Raw genomic sequence first — 16,453 nt, 5'->3', positions numbered from 1 at the left:
CCGGTTGTTGGCTGAAGCTTCTCTGGTTCTAACGGAGCAGCACCAAAAGCTCGCATGACTCGGTGAGCAGTCATGTGCCGATTCTTTCCTTGCAGAGCAGGGGGTTGGGTCGACATGTTTTGCCGCAATGTGGGCCAATTGTTCAATCCGGAACACCCAGAGGATATTGTCCCCAGTGAATGACTCCTCCGTGCCAATAGGCCGTCATGATGTCCTGGAATGGGTCGTTCGTTTATTTGGGTGGGTACCTTCACCTTTCGATTAGGCGCAACAGTTGTTGTTTTGATAGTTTGGCGTGTCGATGTAGTCCCTTCCTGGAGAGGTGAACCGCCGCTTTCAATATGGTGCTTCAAATTGTATAATTGAAGTGGTTTTCCATTTCTCTGTCAGGCAGTTTTTTTGCGTTCTGTCGAATAATTTCGTTTAATTGAGCATGCGGAAGTAACTTATTGAATGTCCAATCCACAAATGACGTAGTATTTTCCAAAACAAGTATTTTCCGGAATTTCTATTTAGAAGCTCTTCGTAATGTTTAGCTTTCAATTTTCCTCTTTATTGTTGGCTGTTTCTTTTTTGAATTTGATGTGTTTAAAATTATGTAAACTGCTGCTTTTTTGGACATAAGAAACGGAAGAACAATGTTTTATTAAAACAAACAAAAAACACACAGTCACGAAATATTTTAGCAGAATGCCAGAATCCTGCCAGAACAGTGGTACATTTTTGCTATAATACTGTAAGAATATCCAGCTCTGTAAGAACTCTGCTAAAACGTTGTGACTGCGTAAAGCCCTATGAGCGATTCTCTACCAAAACCTGAATGGATTTTATCTGTCTCAAACTTTGTGGGGGCCTTCCGTATGACCAAAGATGCTGTTTTGTGTCATTTGTTCACCCATACAAGTCTTCATACAATTTTGGCTGCTGTCCATACAAAAATGGTACGTAAATATTCGAACAGCTGTAACTTTTGAGTGAATTTTTTGATCAATTTAGTGTATTGGGCAAAGTTGTAGGTATTGTTGAGAACTATTGAGAAAAAATAGGCACATGGAAAAAAATTACAGATTTTTTAATCAACTTTTTTTTCACAAAAACTCAATTTCCAAAAAAAAATTATTCGCTCTACAGCATTGCCTTGGCGTTCTTGATTGCGAGATTCCTACTCGAAACTAGGTGTCCGAAGGCTTGATTGTTGAGGCAATTGCAAACCTCTTTTTACACTTAAGAGCGAGTCCACGAGCAAAGCATACCCATCTCGCATCGACCTCACCAATCTGCCTGAAATTTTCAGGGGTTGTTTGTACATATAAAACTAGCATCTGGCCAAAATATGAGTCAGGTCAACGGAAGGGCAAATCGGGACACAAAGTTTGAAGGTTCAAAAACGTCAAAAATCGTAGGCTATAACTTGGGCAAAATTCAATTTAATTTAAAAATTCAAAATGCATCTGAAAGGGCTTAAAAATGCAACAAAATGCAGGATAGAGCACCCCAATTGGTCTAAAGGGAGTTATTGACATTTTAGTGAAAAAATAGCATAATTTTCTTCAAATAAAAAAGTGTTCCATCCAGATATCAACTCGGTTTGACCTGCAGCTTGTAGGAGACATCTGGGACTACCATCTGAGACTGAAGTTTATAAGGCAGACACTTTTTACTTTTAGTGAATTTTTTGGTTGTAAATTTTTGCTCGGGGACCCCTTAGATCCCATTTTCTGATGATAATTTTATCATATTCGTGTTCCTGAGACAATTTCACAATAGAAACATGCATAAAAATGTTTGTTTTCATCCATTTTAACCCTTTAAAAAATGAAAGTTAAAAAAAATCTTCGATTCACATTTATTGAAATTCAAGTTCGTTTCCAAGGATACTAGATGACACCAGAAAAAAAGCAGCATCTCAATTTTTTTTAACTTTCATTTTTTAAAGGGTTAAAATGGATGAAAATAAACATTTTTATGCATGTTTCTATTGTGAAATTGTCTCAGGAACACGAATATGATAAAATTATCATCAGAAAATAGGATCTAAGGGGTCCCCCGAGCAAAAATTTACATCCAAAAAATTCACTAAAAGTAAAAGTATCTATTTAATATGTTTAACTGCCTTACCCAAAGCGTTCTCAGTTTCAGATGGTAGTCCCAGATGTCCCCTACAAGCTGCAGGTCAAACCGAGTTGATATCTGGATGGAACACTTTTTTATTTGAGTTTGAAAATTGTGCTATTTTTTCACTAAAATGTCAATAACTCCCTTTAGATTTAACCAATCGGGGTGCTCTATCCTGCATTTTGTTGCATTTTTTAAGCCCTTTCAGATACATTTTGAATTTTGAAAATAAATTGAATTTTGCCCAAGTTACAGCCTTTTTACGATTTTTGACGTTTTTGAACCTTCAAACTTTGTGTCCCGATTTGCCCCACTTCCCGTTGACCTAGAGTGCTCATATTTTGGCCATATGCTAGTTTTATATGTACAAACAACCCCTGAAAATTTCAGGCAGATTGGTGAGGTCCAAACGACGTCCCATACAAAGGGGTATGCCCTGTTCGTGGACTCGCTCTTAAGCATCCATCCACCCCGGGATCCGAACTGACGACCTTTGGATTGTTAGTCCAACTGCCTACCAGCGACTCCACCGAGGCAGGACCCAAGGAGACGACTCCTACACCTGGACTGAGCTAACGACCTAACCTTTTTTTAGGTTAGTCCGGGGCCAACATTTACTTCCCGTCCGACGGAAGGCGTGATCAAACAAATCTCGTCTCGAAAAGTGCCACCGGGACCGTCTGGGATCGAACCCAAGCCGACTGGGTGAGAGGCAACCACGCTTACCCAGAGCTGAAAATGTCAGGGGTCCTGACGCGAAAATCGGCGACGCATACACGTTTTTTTCAGATCCATTCACTGAACCGCAAAACCGTGACATAAACAAACCCAACTCAGTCGTGAGTGCCGTAGCTCACTGAGCAGCTGCAATGCGAGGCAGTAGTCGACCAACGCTCATTCGACGTTGCACGCACACACATAAAGAAACAAGTTTTTACACAAAAAGTTGGTATCTATGCTTGGAAATGTAATTTTGAATATAAGTTATGGTAGTTTTAAGTGTTTTGCACAGTCTAGAATCATTCAATTGTTTAAAAATAGTCAAAATAGTGTTTAGAGAGGATTTTACGAGTCAGTCATACGACACGAATTGAGTGAGTGTAGCTCATTTTTTCACGTCTCTCATTCTCCAGCAGCCGACCGGCACGAGTCAGGCGGCAGTGGTTGAACGGACACAGTAGGCTTACAGTCAGATGCTAGGGTTTGTTCAAATATTACGTCCAGTGATTTTCGGGATTTCGGACCCCCCCCCTCCCCCTGTCACGCACTTTGCCTATACCTTTAACATGGGCTGTCACAAACCCCAGACCCCCCCCTCCCCCTATTCATGGACGTAATTTTTGAACAAACCCCTAGCAGTGAACTGACATTTTGGTTTGCTTCATGTGTACGCTGGGTTGGAAACATTTTGCAGGCCTGCGCTTACCCCTACACCACGGTCCCCCAATTTCCCAAAATACATATTTTTTTGATTTTCGAGATTTTTTGATATGTTTTAGGGGACAAAAACCCGCAACTTTTAAGCCATAGAGAAACATGGCAAAAAATCTGCCGCCGAGTTATGAATTTTTGAATAACAAATTTGACGTAATTTTTAATGTAAAATTAAATTTCCAATCGAAATGTTCTTTACAGATTTTTTGATAAAGGGCACTGTTTTCAAGATATAGCCACCGAAAGTTTGATTTTAGCGAAATATTTGAAGTTTTTCCATTTAAAAAAATAGTGACCATAAGACTCGAAAAATTTTTTTTTGAAAATTTCAGAAAATTTGCTATAAAATTGTCTAAGAGACAATGAACATTGGACCTCGGGTTGCTGAGATACAACCGCTCTAAGGAAAAGAAACGCGAAAATTTAAGTTTTCTTAGTCTCACCCAACAACCCACCATTTTGTAATGTCGATATCTCAGCAACTAATAGTCCGATTTTCAATGTTAAAACATGAAACATTCGTGAAATTTTGCGATCTTTCCGAAAAAAAATATTTTGAAAAAAATAAATCACGACTAGCATTTTAATTGGGCGAAATATTCAATGTTTGGCCCTTTAAAAATGTTAGTCTTGATTTTAAAAATTTCAAAATATTTTTTTTCAAATGATCGGAAAATTTCACGAATGTTTCATGTTTTCACATTAGTTGCTGAGATATCGACATTACAAAATGGTGGGTTGCTAATTCGTACTTTACTTGTGTTGATCCAGACTTCCCATCATAAAACTGTTTCCACCACTCCCGGTCCAGTATGCTCTAAATTACATCAAATCTCTAACGTGGTGTTGCATACGTAATTGATACTTCCGCAAATCATTGCAAGAAACAATCTCATGCTCACTTCTCTGTAACATACAGGCCCCCCTAATTTTACTCGAAATTTAAATCTGCCAGAGCACCCTCGTTTGCAGTGAGATGATCTGGGTCCGTATGCTCCCTATGTGTATCGCTGAATTATGTGTGATGATTACAAAAACGTCCGATTTGCGAAAAATATTAGGTTTGGTTCAAATAGGGTTTTGTGCTGTTTTTTTTTGCATAATTTATAATGTAAATTATAATTATGTAATGCAAATCAACAGGACACAATGAGTCAAAACTGCTTTCAACGCACAGCTTAGGGTTCCCTCCTGATTAAATATTCAATTGAGTTAAACTCGTATTACGGTGGAATGTGTTGAGTTGTATTTGTAATGTTTGTTACTGAACAGTGGTCACGCAACATTGCATGCAAAGTACACGAAAAAAGAGAGCTTGATTTACCTCGCCGACCAAAGCGAGGTTCGACTGTAAACAGTTGATCTAAATTGTTGTAAGCAAAAGAGTGGTGAGCAAGGTAGAATATAAAAGCGGCTCGCTTAGTGAGCTTGCGATCAGTTAGTGTTTAGCTGATTTCGAGATCGTTCGCTGCGATTTTCTGGGTGTATTTTCTCCTCTTTTTTGTTGGAGCTCCCCTTCTCGGATTCGAGTGCGTAAAGTTTTACGCATTCTGCTTCATTATTTTGCAACTAGAGTGAGGGAAAACTTGTAAGTATGATTTGGTGTTTCTTTCCAGATCGCTGCTGAGAACGACTGCAAGTGTGAAATCTGTTTGCTGTTAAATAAATTCACTTTTCAACTCCTGATACCCATTCCTTCCTTGCATCCTTGTCCTTTCCGGATTTTATATGAAAATATAAAATCCATCAAATTGATTGAAAAGAGTTATGTTCAAAAAAATTCAAATACAAACGATTCAGAGGTATCCGAAATAAAAACTCTATTAAGAAATGAGTGACGAATAGTGCGATAAAAGTGTAGATTATAGGTTTAAAAGCAAATGATTCATTAAGCGATAAAGTTAACAGAAATTATAAACAAAACAAGTTAAATTTTCCTGCTACAGCCTACAAGTCAATGTTTTGAGGTTGAGTTGAGATGTTTTGGTACACTTTGTTGCGCAAATATAATATGGTGTTTTTATGTGACGTGAAATTCTGTTTTTGTGATTAAATAGTTCCAATGTTTTATAACTTGTTTCGACTTTAAGAGTGAGTTCTAAAAAAAAACTTTTAACCATCGTCAAGCAGATCTAAGATTTAATTCCTCTTTACATTGTTCACACAAAGTGATTGCAACAAATTCGTTTTATGTCAATACAATTAGCTTGGCTTTTCTTGATTGATTCTTCCGGTGGGCCCGCATCTCGTCTGATGTCACTCAACAGGGCAGTAAATTTGATTATACCGAAGAACATCTTGAGAAATTAGGTTGCATGCATGCCATCATCTGTGCGAGATTGAGTAATTGGAGTTGCTCATTGTTTAGCCAGAAGTTTGCTCACTTTGGAATAACGATCTACTGTGCCTGTCGTTTTGGGTAGTTTAGCAATCAACTTGACAATGTGAGTTAGTAACTTTTAAATCGTACTAGTACATACATCAATTGCACAGAAAGTCATGAAAAGTAGGTTTTCAATCTGCATCGAATATTCTCTGCTTTTCTTTGCACAGAACATATGAACTCACGATGCACTAAACGCGTAGCGATCTTTTTTTACTAATCTACCGTAAATAAGTAAAAGGCTGCCGTTATTAATATTTGATAATTTTTGTAGTTTTTCTTTTTTTTAAGGCCGTTGCAAATATTTTTTGAAGTTAATGTCCCTCGGCTCTGACCAAAGTAAAAATTGAAACAAGCCTAGGTTTCAACATTTGGATGAAAAATGTGTTTTAAAATGCATTTTACAGGCGTACAGTTGCTTTCCAATCATTAGTTTTGAAAATATCGAGGTATTGACGGATTTTTTTTTTCGCAAACAAACTTTTCGTTGGACTGTACATTGCACTATGGTACATTGGGTGGCCAAGTTTCAAAAAAGTGACCTTCTCCAAATATTTTTTGGTATTTTTTTCTCGAAAGTAAACATTCTAACTAAGAAAAATCCAAATTTTCAAAGCTCTAAGTTTATTCGTTACGGAGATACGCAAGCTGAAAGTCAAAAAATGGAGTAAAAAACTAGCGTTTTTCGTAAAAAAGGCTGATTGTTTAATTTTAACATAGCTCAGCCATTTTAAATGTTTTACTTGGACAAATATACATCGTTGGAAAGGTTATGAGATAAGCTTTGAAACTATTAATAGATAAAATGTAGTTTCTAAACCAAAAACTGAAGTTTTCATCGAATAACTGGAGCATTTTTTTGACAAATCATATTTTTTTGTGTTTGTTAATCGAGTACTTTTTTTGCTAACCGATGCTAAACATGAAACTAAGATCACTTGAAAGATTGGATTATAATCTAACATTGCTGAAATTTCCAGCCTGCGATTTTTTGCGTTTTCGGAGATATGCCATTTTGAACATTTACGTTTTATCAAAATTTGCTGCAATCTACATATGCGCCCGTTTATTTCACTTGCTTTACTACCTACTTTGTGGGCATCGTCGCTTCAAAAATCAATACCTGGTTTCAAGAAGTTCGAAATGACTTTATTGGAATTTTCTGTTGCCTACATTGAGTACCTTAGTCAAAATAAGGTATTCGTACCTAAGTTTTTCAAGCGAAACTGGAGAATCTCAGTTTGATACCGGAAAAAGTATTCAGCCAAATGTTGACTTAGCATGATGAATTTCTGCGATCAATCCATGAAACTGATTCACATTTAAGTTCTATGTTGGTTAGTATAAAACATCATAAAAAATACCTTTAACATATCCTGAAGCTGTCACAAACTCTATTTTTATCGTTTTACTTCATAGTTAATATTTTGAATAAAATTAATTTTTCTGTTAGGGTAGGGGGGTCTCAAGTTATATGGCATGGACTCACAAAAGAAACACACAGCAGTAAATAATAAATATTTGACTTAAAATTAATTTATTACGCTTAACAAAATTTTGTTGGTGGGGAGGAGAGGGGGGTGAAAGAAACAGGAGGGAGGGGTTGTGTCCTTAAAGTGGGGATGTATTAGCTTATCCATAATTTAATAATATAAACTTGCAATACATATATATACGCATTCTGTTGCACTTGCAAATGTATGAAAAGACTATTTATTATAAACAATCAACTATTGAAAAACATGAAAAGTCATAAAAATCGACGTATATCATTTCAATACCATACAATTACCCAAATTTGTATGAAAAAACATTTAAAAAGCAAAAAAAAAAATTTGGCCGCCTGTTTGTATGGAGATGGCCCATAGTGCATTGGTATTTCATGAAAATTTAAAATGTTTTCAAAGGAGTTCAAACATGCTAAATATGATTATAAACGCGGGAAAATGCATTTTAACTGGTTTTCAGTTGATCAAACTTTAATGATCATTCAGGCCAATTTTGAAGAGGGAGGAAGGGGGGGGGGGGGGGGGTGTCGACATAAACTTTGAAAAATATTTGCAACGGCCTAAGTTGAAGAATTTAAACTGTTTGCCATTTTATATCTAAGACAATACAAAGTTCAAAACTGGATTAGAAATGTTTTAGTAATCATTCGCTAAGGGCATGCGATTCTCAACCTTCTTCTAGGCCGGTACCCCCTGCCATGTAAATCAAGTAGGCCCGGTATCCCCGTTGAGAATCGCTGGCTTAGGGTTATTTATTTTCAAACAATATCATCAAATACATTATCAAAAAATAAATAATATAATAAGAATAGAGAAATGAGATGCAAAAGTAAAAAAAAAGTTAGATAAAAGGTCATTAAAATACACAGTACATAAAGTTTAATTTAGACAGGTTGATATGTTTTGTGAATGAATATTTCCTCTTTTTCAACGATATTTAATTTACCTCTTTTTAGTGGGATAAGTTGAATGTCACATAGTGTACGAGTAAGGACCGGTGTTTCTTCTTTTATTTTGCAACTACAGCCAATAAGCAAAAAAAAGTGGGATTTTTATTAAAAGGAGCCGAAGAGTCGGTCATTTGAAGCTTTAATTGCTATAATTCAGACTGCAGTCTCGATTAACCCACATTAATTGTAGAATCATATTTGAGATCATTCAAAAATAGCTTTGGCATTCATAAAAAATCAATTAATCAACCTATTAATTTAAACCTTCAGTTAAAATATTTGCTCATTTACAGAACACCAAAGAATTAAATAGGTCACGCTAGCACCCATTCAGTGCAGCACGTGCGATAGCAATCACGCAAGAGTCAATTAAGCGCGAGTCAATCTGTATACTGTATCATACGCCAATTACCACGGCCTAACCACAGACTGCATTACGCGCGTGTAAGCTTCATGTCACCCTTTTCCGTATGCAAACTCCGTGCACCATGTGGGCAACGTACAAAAGGAAGAATTCGTCCTCGTTACTTCCCCCCACAACACTTTCCACCCATTGCACTTTATGGGGTGTCCATTTAACACCATCATGCATCATCGTCCGTCGTCCGTCAGTTAACAGATTTTTATGCACTATCTGCGTGTGTGTCACTTTAGTCGTTGTTGTACCAATTGTTGGCATGAGAAAGAATACAGAACATAACACAAAACGAGGAGTGCATAAATTTCAATAATACTAAACGGACGATGATGTAACCGTTTATTTGTCCCCTCATTCCCCCTTGGTCGTCATTTTTATGGGAAATGGTCAACCAGTGCAGCTCAAATCTCGCATGCACCCGATAGTACCGCATTGTTGTCCGAGATTCGCGGCAAAGAACAGCTTGCACGCGAGCCGTGTCCTATCCAGAACGGAAACACGGAGGCCCAGCTGACCAACCAAAGTCCGACATGACCAGGACACCCGGTCCACAACGGCACGGCAGTTCAGGACAATGAAGCTGACTCTTTTTTTTATTCGATAGTGTTATTTTTCGATTTCCCATTGAATCCGATCACCACGTGGTGACTGCCGAGTCCACTGAACTGATGGGTCTATTGTGCAAATTGGCTCTCATCTTTCGATGCCTTTTTTTTGTTTGAATGACTGCGTACGATAGCCTGATGACGGAACATGGTCAATGGAGGCGGACCTTTTTTTTCTTCTTTTGTTTTTATGACGGTGCAGGGGTTACAGCATCTGCAGGTTTGAAGTTGTGCATGCAGAAAAGATAGGTGCCGCGCAGTTGGATATTGATTGTAACATGTAACAAGGATTGTGCTTATGCAAATGGACAAAGGACAGCTCAGTATTAAAGTAATTTGTTGATCTGGAATCAATTACATAAACCAAAATTATAAATTATGTGAAACTTGCTGCTGTACTAGATGTATGTTGAATTTTGTCAAAAGGAGGTAAATTACTTAAAAGTCTGGCCAGATATGCCCGAAAATGGTTTTTAGCGCCATCAATGAGCCACGCCAATAAATTTCTTGAAAATACTCTGTAATTGGGGATATTCCGGGTTCCACCGGAGAACCTGGAAACGGTCCCAAGGTGGCCAGATCAGTCCAATATGGTATTGGGTATTATAATTGTACTGTAACTTGCATTATGATAAAATTTTAAACAGATTGGCATTCAACATTCGATCCAACATGCAAAACAACTAGATAATAGAGGGCTGATAAAAAGTTGCCTGGTTGGTTTTGGGAATAACTTAGGGTTAGTGCCTCTGTTCATGACTTGAATTTTGAAAATTCGTCCACAGGGAGCCGAGATACAGCTGTTTGAAGTTGGACTTCGCCTTTTTTCGCTTGCATGGTAGCTTAGGTGTTAAAGAACATTGAAATATTTAAGTCACAGGAAAAATGAAATTTGTCATTTTGAAAATCTTATTGAAAAAAAGACTTTTTGGTGTAGCTTCGCTAGGAATCGGTCAAATTTGAAAACTGTTGAACTCATTTTGATGTCCGGGATCCGTTTTGATAAAAGTTTCATGGGTTGTTCTGAACATTTGACTGAAATTTGCGTCATTTCCATGCAGGGGAACTCATCGGCCTAGGGGTTTAAAATGTTTGACCACAGAGTAACTCTGTGGTTTGACCATGTATGATAACCGGTATATTCTCTTCTGATATTCCATTTTCAAACAAATTAGGCTTAGTGAAATATTTAAAGTTTCAGTGAAATAGTAATTTTCTGCAGTTTTGGCGATTTTTCTGGAACAAAATGGCACTTTATGATTAAAATATTCATTTTCTGTGATCAAAATAGGTATCGTCATTTGTACTAAAGTTCACCGATTTTTATATATAGTAAAAATTTTAAAAAACCCTTGGCCGATGGATTCTCCAGGGTTTCCCTCAATGGATTTGGCTCAAATTTTGGCCATCGGCTTATTTTACCATGCAAATTTGACAATCAAATGTTTAGAACGATTCATGAAACTTTTAGAAAGACGAATGACCCCAATGTGCTATGTTTGTTTTAACATAAACAAATCGAAAACATAAAAGTACTACTGTGTGGTTCGATTTCATCTTTTCGACTCCCTCAGCTGTATCAATACAACTTACATCAGAAAAAAATTAAAAAAAACTCAGAAAAAACTCTACATCTGCTCCCAGAGTCTGACTAAAACTAACACTCATTGGCAGTAGGGTGGCAATAAAAAAATCGACCTCAGGGATACCTTCTGATTCGATTCCTTAAGTAAAGTAAAGTTACTGTGCAAATTTTGAGCGAAATCGGTTACGGTTTAAGGGTCGCTTTTTATCGTTAAAGCTGGTGAAAAAAATCGTTTCTTACAAAAACGTCTTCTTTAAATCGCTAATAACTCGTCAGGGTCAACTCAGATTGTGTTGTCGTAATAAATTTTAGCTCAATAATCTCTCACTTGACGATGATCCGACACATTTTACGCCACCTTTTGCTGTATTTTTTTAAATTTTTGCTTTCTCTATACATTTTTGCGGTTTTTCTTATACAAAGTTCAACGATAAAAAGCGGGTCGTCTTATACCTTAACCGATTTGGCTCAAAATTTGCACAGTTACTTTTTTTTACAAAAAGAATCATGAAAATTTTGGTTATACAGTCGACTCTCTGGCTGTCGATATTCTTGATATCAATATTGCTCCATCTATCGATGAATTCTTCAGTCCCTTCAAACTGCATACTTCGATTGGCTTTATTCCTCGATATTTTCTCTTGCTTGAAGGATCTCTTCCTCGACGGTCCCTTGGATTCTGTTTGCTTTAAAAATCTCTTCCAGTTATCAATATTGTCACTATCTCATGGCTTGCATAGACATTTTTCTTTGCGAAACGAAGCTTTGAAGGGTGTTTGACATTAGTTTGTTTTTGTTTGCTGGACGTTGCCATGATTCTCTCCTATAGCTGTTCAGCAAGAAAAAACAAATTTCAATCGAGTCTTCATTTTGCATCGTTCTGTAAACTGATGCTTCTCTTCCTCGACGGTCCCTTGGATATTGACAACCTGAGAGTCGACTGTAAATAATGTGGAGTCGATTATTCCATGCCATTTATACTCAGAATTTATAATTTTATGTATTGGCAGGTAATTGAAGCGTTTACTGACAAATAAGCAAAGCAATCCACTTTTACGACCCCCGGGTCTTTTGTGGTCTCTGTTGCAAGTTTCTGCTCATTTCTAGGCGTCCGAAGGTTTGTGTGGCGAGTCACCCAAAACCACTTTTACGCAAATGGACTGACGTTTTACTCCCCCATCCGATAGAAGGCCAGGAGGATAAGGTGGGAATTGAACCCGCGCCTCATTCGTTTACTGACATCAACTTCAAAAATGTCGAGTTGTAAGATGTATCAACCCATTTTGTACTTACTGATCAAAAATCACATAAGAGCAAAGAAAATTATATGAAAAGTTACAACAAATCATTTTGCGTAGATAGTGTTGTGTTTCAAAAATCAGTGTATATAAGTTTACAAAAATTGCTGCAAAACTTCCTGTTGTTTCCATACACAGCATTTCCCAATGTATCGTATGAAGGTGGATCCGCACTGCATTAATGTGTTAGTTTGTGCAGCTAAAGTTTACTCTCCCAGGGTGTTCTCTCACTTCCCACTGATTATCAGGCGGAGTTGCATCGAGTATTATTTGTTGCACAAAAGTACATAAAGAGAGGGATGAAAAACCACGTGCTAAGGATTCCAGTGCGCATTCGCAACCGAACGAAGGCACTTCTGGAGGAGAAACGAGTTTCCGAGCGAGATTCGTGAAAATCGAGATGTGTGCTGTCAGTTGCCAGCTTGCCAGCAATACGGTAGGACCTGTTTGGATTTTTCAACGGAGCAGACGAAACTATAACTCATCCGTGGGATTAGCGTCAAGCCTTTGTATGTTTATATCCCAGGTATGTTATTTATGATGACACTGTGCTTTTCAAAGTTGAAAGGTGAGAATGTGAATATTCGGTGAAAAAATTGCGTTGTGGGTACCTCTATCCGAATAATACAGTTTTAGAAGAAAAGTATTTTTGAAGTATCATTTGTGAGTGTGTGTGCGTTAAAGTGTTCTATTTCAAATTTTGTTGAAGGGAAATTGAAGGTAATGGTTTTTAAATATATCAATAAAATTGATTTTACGGAGCATAATTATTTATGTTTTTTTACTGTGTTTGTAAAAGTCATATTGCACTATTTAGTACTTGTTTTGTCATTTTAGATCAATGTATGGTTGCAAAATTCAAAGTAAATAAATAAAAACCCTTTTTACAAGTTTCAATTAAATTGTTGCCACAGTCACAGCAAATGGAAATTTGATAAAAGTAGCTGCCAACCTGGATAAATAAACGGAAAAAATGATGAACTAGTTCAGAAAAGATTGATAAGTAACTTGTAATACGAAATCGTTTTTTTTTCAAAATTTTAATTTTTGTATTTTTTAATCCGACTGAAACTTTTTTGGTCCTTCAGTATGCCCAAAGAAGCCATTTTGCATCATTCAGCAACTGAGGGTCGTATCAACAAAGTTCAGAAAAGCAAAATATAGAGAATTTTCTATGCTTTTCAAAAATATTTTTTTCAAAGGTTGGCAAACATGTGCACTTATTTTAAAACATGAAAAATTGCGACTATTTTCAAAAAAGTTACCTAAAAATGGCCTTAACTTGAAAACGGTGCATTTTATCAAAATTTCACTAAAGTACTTTTTGATTGCAAATTTGATTTTACATCGAAAAATGAAGTTGAAAAATTTTTGCGACCAATATTTCGATTTTTTGAAAAAATCAGTATTGATTAAAAAATTCATAACTCGGTCAATGATTTTTTGCACAACCTGGAAATTTCTGAAAAGTTGTCATTTTATGTCCTCTAAAACAAATCAAAAAATATAAAAAATAAAAATAGTGTTTTTTTGTAAATCAAGTTTTAGTGATAAAAAAATAAATAAAAAAATCACCAAACGTGTAACATTTTTTTCCAGTGTAGTCCGTATCTATACCTAAACTTTGCCGAAGACACCGCATCGATCAAAAAATTCTTTCAAAAGATACAGATTTTTGAATTTTCATTTTTGTATGAACAGCTGTCAAATTTGTATGGAAAATTATATAGACAAACTAATAATGCAAAATGGCTTCTTTGGGCATACCGAAGGCACCAAAAAAGTTTCGATCGGATTAAAAAATACAAAAAAAAAATCGAATGACCGAAATCTGAGAGATCTACTCATAAATAAAAAAATGTATCTTAGTTCAATGGTTTCGAGGAACTTTAAAAAACTAAGGTGATTGTATTTTCATTCCTTATTTTCATGCAGACCCTGTTGGAGGTTTCTTTCGCCAAAAATTGGTAGGTATTCAGTTATGTTATTTACATCAAAAGGTCTACCGATGGAGAAGAAGATCAACAGTAATTTTTTAACTAATGGTAACATTTTTAATTAATTTTGGCGTTCTGAAATATAACCACTGCAACAATAAAATTAAATATTTAATAACACAATAACTGATTCAGTGACATTCCAGGAACATTTCAATAGTTTTAATAATAAATTGATTGAATAAATTTCGTTTCGATATGAATTTACCAGTGTTTTGTATGTGCATAACAGTCAAAAAAGGCATTTAGTTCCGATTGTCGAAAACGAAATTTATCGTTATTTTTTATTTAATAATACTACTTTTTTAAATCTTAACCTAATGCATGTATCGCATGTTGCACGAAAAAACTGCAAAGTTGGCGATTGATATATTTTGAACCGGTGATATCGTATTACAGTCCGGACGAAAATGACATTGATCTGTCGGATATTCACGCGCCACGTGGAGAAAGTGACGAACCGGAAACTTTGGATCTACGACAACAGTCATCGGCCAGCATGAACAATCAACCCTTCGAGTTTAAAGTGGAGCAACCCTGCCGGAAGCGGTCTCGTGTAAATCCAGTGGACAACAATCCGTACTATCACCAGGATGACTTGGACAACTACCGCAAACGCCAGAAGCTTACGATGCAGCACTATTACGATGAGGCTTTTTCCGCTGTGGAGAAGAAGATGCGAAATCCGTTTCTGGACGAATCGATGATGAAGCCGATGGATTCGTTCGAAAATTACGGCCGAGCATCGCTGAACCCCATCAATTACACGCTGACGGCAGAGGCCATCAATCGGCGCATCCGAAGCACTTTGGGCTTGGAAGATGACCCCCAAATGAGCTTCGAAAGACAGAGACCACCCTCTTCGAGTGACGAATGCTGCACGGCTAATCCGGACTGGTTGGTGCGAAGGAATGCTTATGGGGAAAATCCGTTTACGATGACCACAACTTCACCCCACGTGGACGTGAAACCGCCACCATTTGCACATGACGATAACAATAATGTGGATAAAAAACCATTTCAGTGAGGTATTTGAAAGATTTGTGGTTGAAAGGAGCTAGGACATAACGAAATAAATTTGTGAGAGGATATTAAAAATGACATGTAATCAAAACAAAACATTCTGATATGATAAAAAAAGCATCTTGATGCATTTATGAATTTGAAACTCATTCGTAGTAATAGAATGTAAATCAGTGCCAACATGCAATGTTACAGTGTACACATCAGTTTATGGACAATTCGAATTGTGAAACTTAAAAAAGAGATGCTGAGAAGAAGTTAAGATATAAATAACTAGACTGATTAGATAATCTGTACGGAAATGAAAATGATTGAAAGTAGTAGTGAATGAAATTCTATCCATCGTACTAACTCTAATGCCCTTGTACTGAAACGCGATAGAGTATGATTTTTAATAAAGGAAATAATAAACTGAAATGTGTAGTTTTGATTTTTCTTTCTTTTGACCTTATAAATTTTAGTTAATCGCATTAAGGGGTTACCTACACATAATTTTAAACCGTTTTCTATTGTTACTCTTAAACAACTTAATAACATATTTAGAATTTCAATACCAAGCTATATTTTCCGAAACTAATCCGAATTGTTCCATATGAAAAAAAAACAACCGTAGCCGAGAAAACCAAGGGCATGGTTTTGAAAAACATGCCCACGCACACACATTTGCGCAGAATTTGATTCTGAGTCAATATGTGTGAATGAAGATGGTTCTAAGAGGTCTACCATTAGTGGGTGTGACGATGGGTCGAAGTGATTTTTACGGATTTTACCATTTCTCAGGTTCTCAATGAAACCAAGTCCTCACGAAGATAACTCGTTCCTAAAACAAATTCCCTCTGACTGACTCCCACCGACACTGACGGTACATAAATAGTTCATGATTTAAGTGCTGGTAGAGCCTTTTTTCTGCGAGGAAGGCTCACTTAAAATTCTTAGAGGATTACTTTTTTTTTAAATTAATTATTGTTTATTCAGTGGTAAAAGATGCTAATTTTACTAATACAATACTAATATAATATTCACATGACTGAATATTTTGATTTTTTTGTAGGCCATTTTGAGTAATTAACACTTCTCACTTAAAAGCTGAGCAATTCTCTGAGACTTAGGACAACGATTTTTTGCATTTTTTCAGAT

At 36.4% G+C, this 16,453-nt stretch overlaps 1 protein-coding gene across 1 annotated transcript; it reads left to right on the top strand.

Moving 5' to 3' along the window:
• The first annotated feature begins 12,171 nt into the window (after positions 1-12,171).
• Positions 12,172-15,733, top strand: LOC6039963. The gene is made up of 3 exons (XM_038257183.1): positions 12,172-12,822; positions 14,232-14,263; positions 14,693-15,733. Exons 1-3 carry the CDS (start codon positions 12,697-12,699, stop codon positions 15,318-15,320), a joined length of 786 nt encoding a protein of 261 aa, XP_038113111.1. The 5' UTR covers positions 12,172-12,696; the 3' UTR covers positions 15,321-15,733.
• Positions 15,734-16,453: the final 720 nt, after the last annotated feature.

Source organism: Culex quinquefasciatus, chromosome 2 (genome assembly GCF_015732765.1).
Source record: "Culex quinquefasciatus strain JHB chromosome 2, VPISU_Cqui_1.0_pri_paternal, whole genome shotgun sequence".
NCBI lineage: Eukaryota > Metazoa > Arthropoda > Insecta > Diptera > Culicidae > Culex > Culex quinquefasciatus.
Note: the sequence above shows the minus strand (reverse complement) of the source record. Positions and strands in the feature narration are given on the sequence as shown.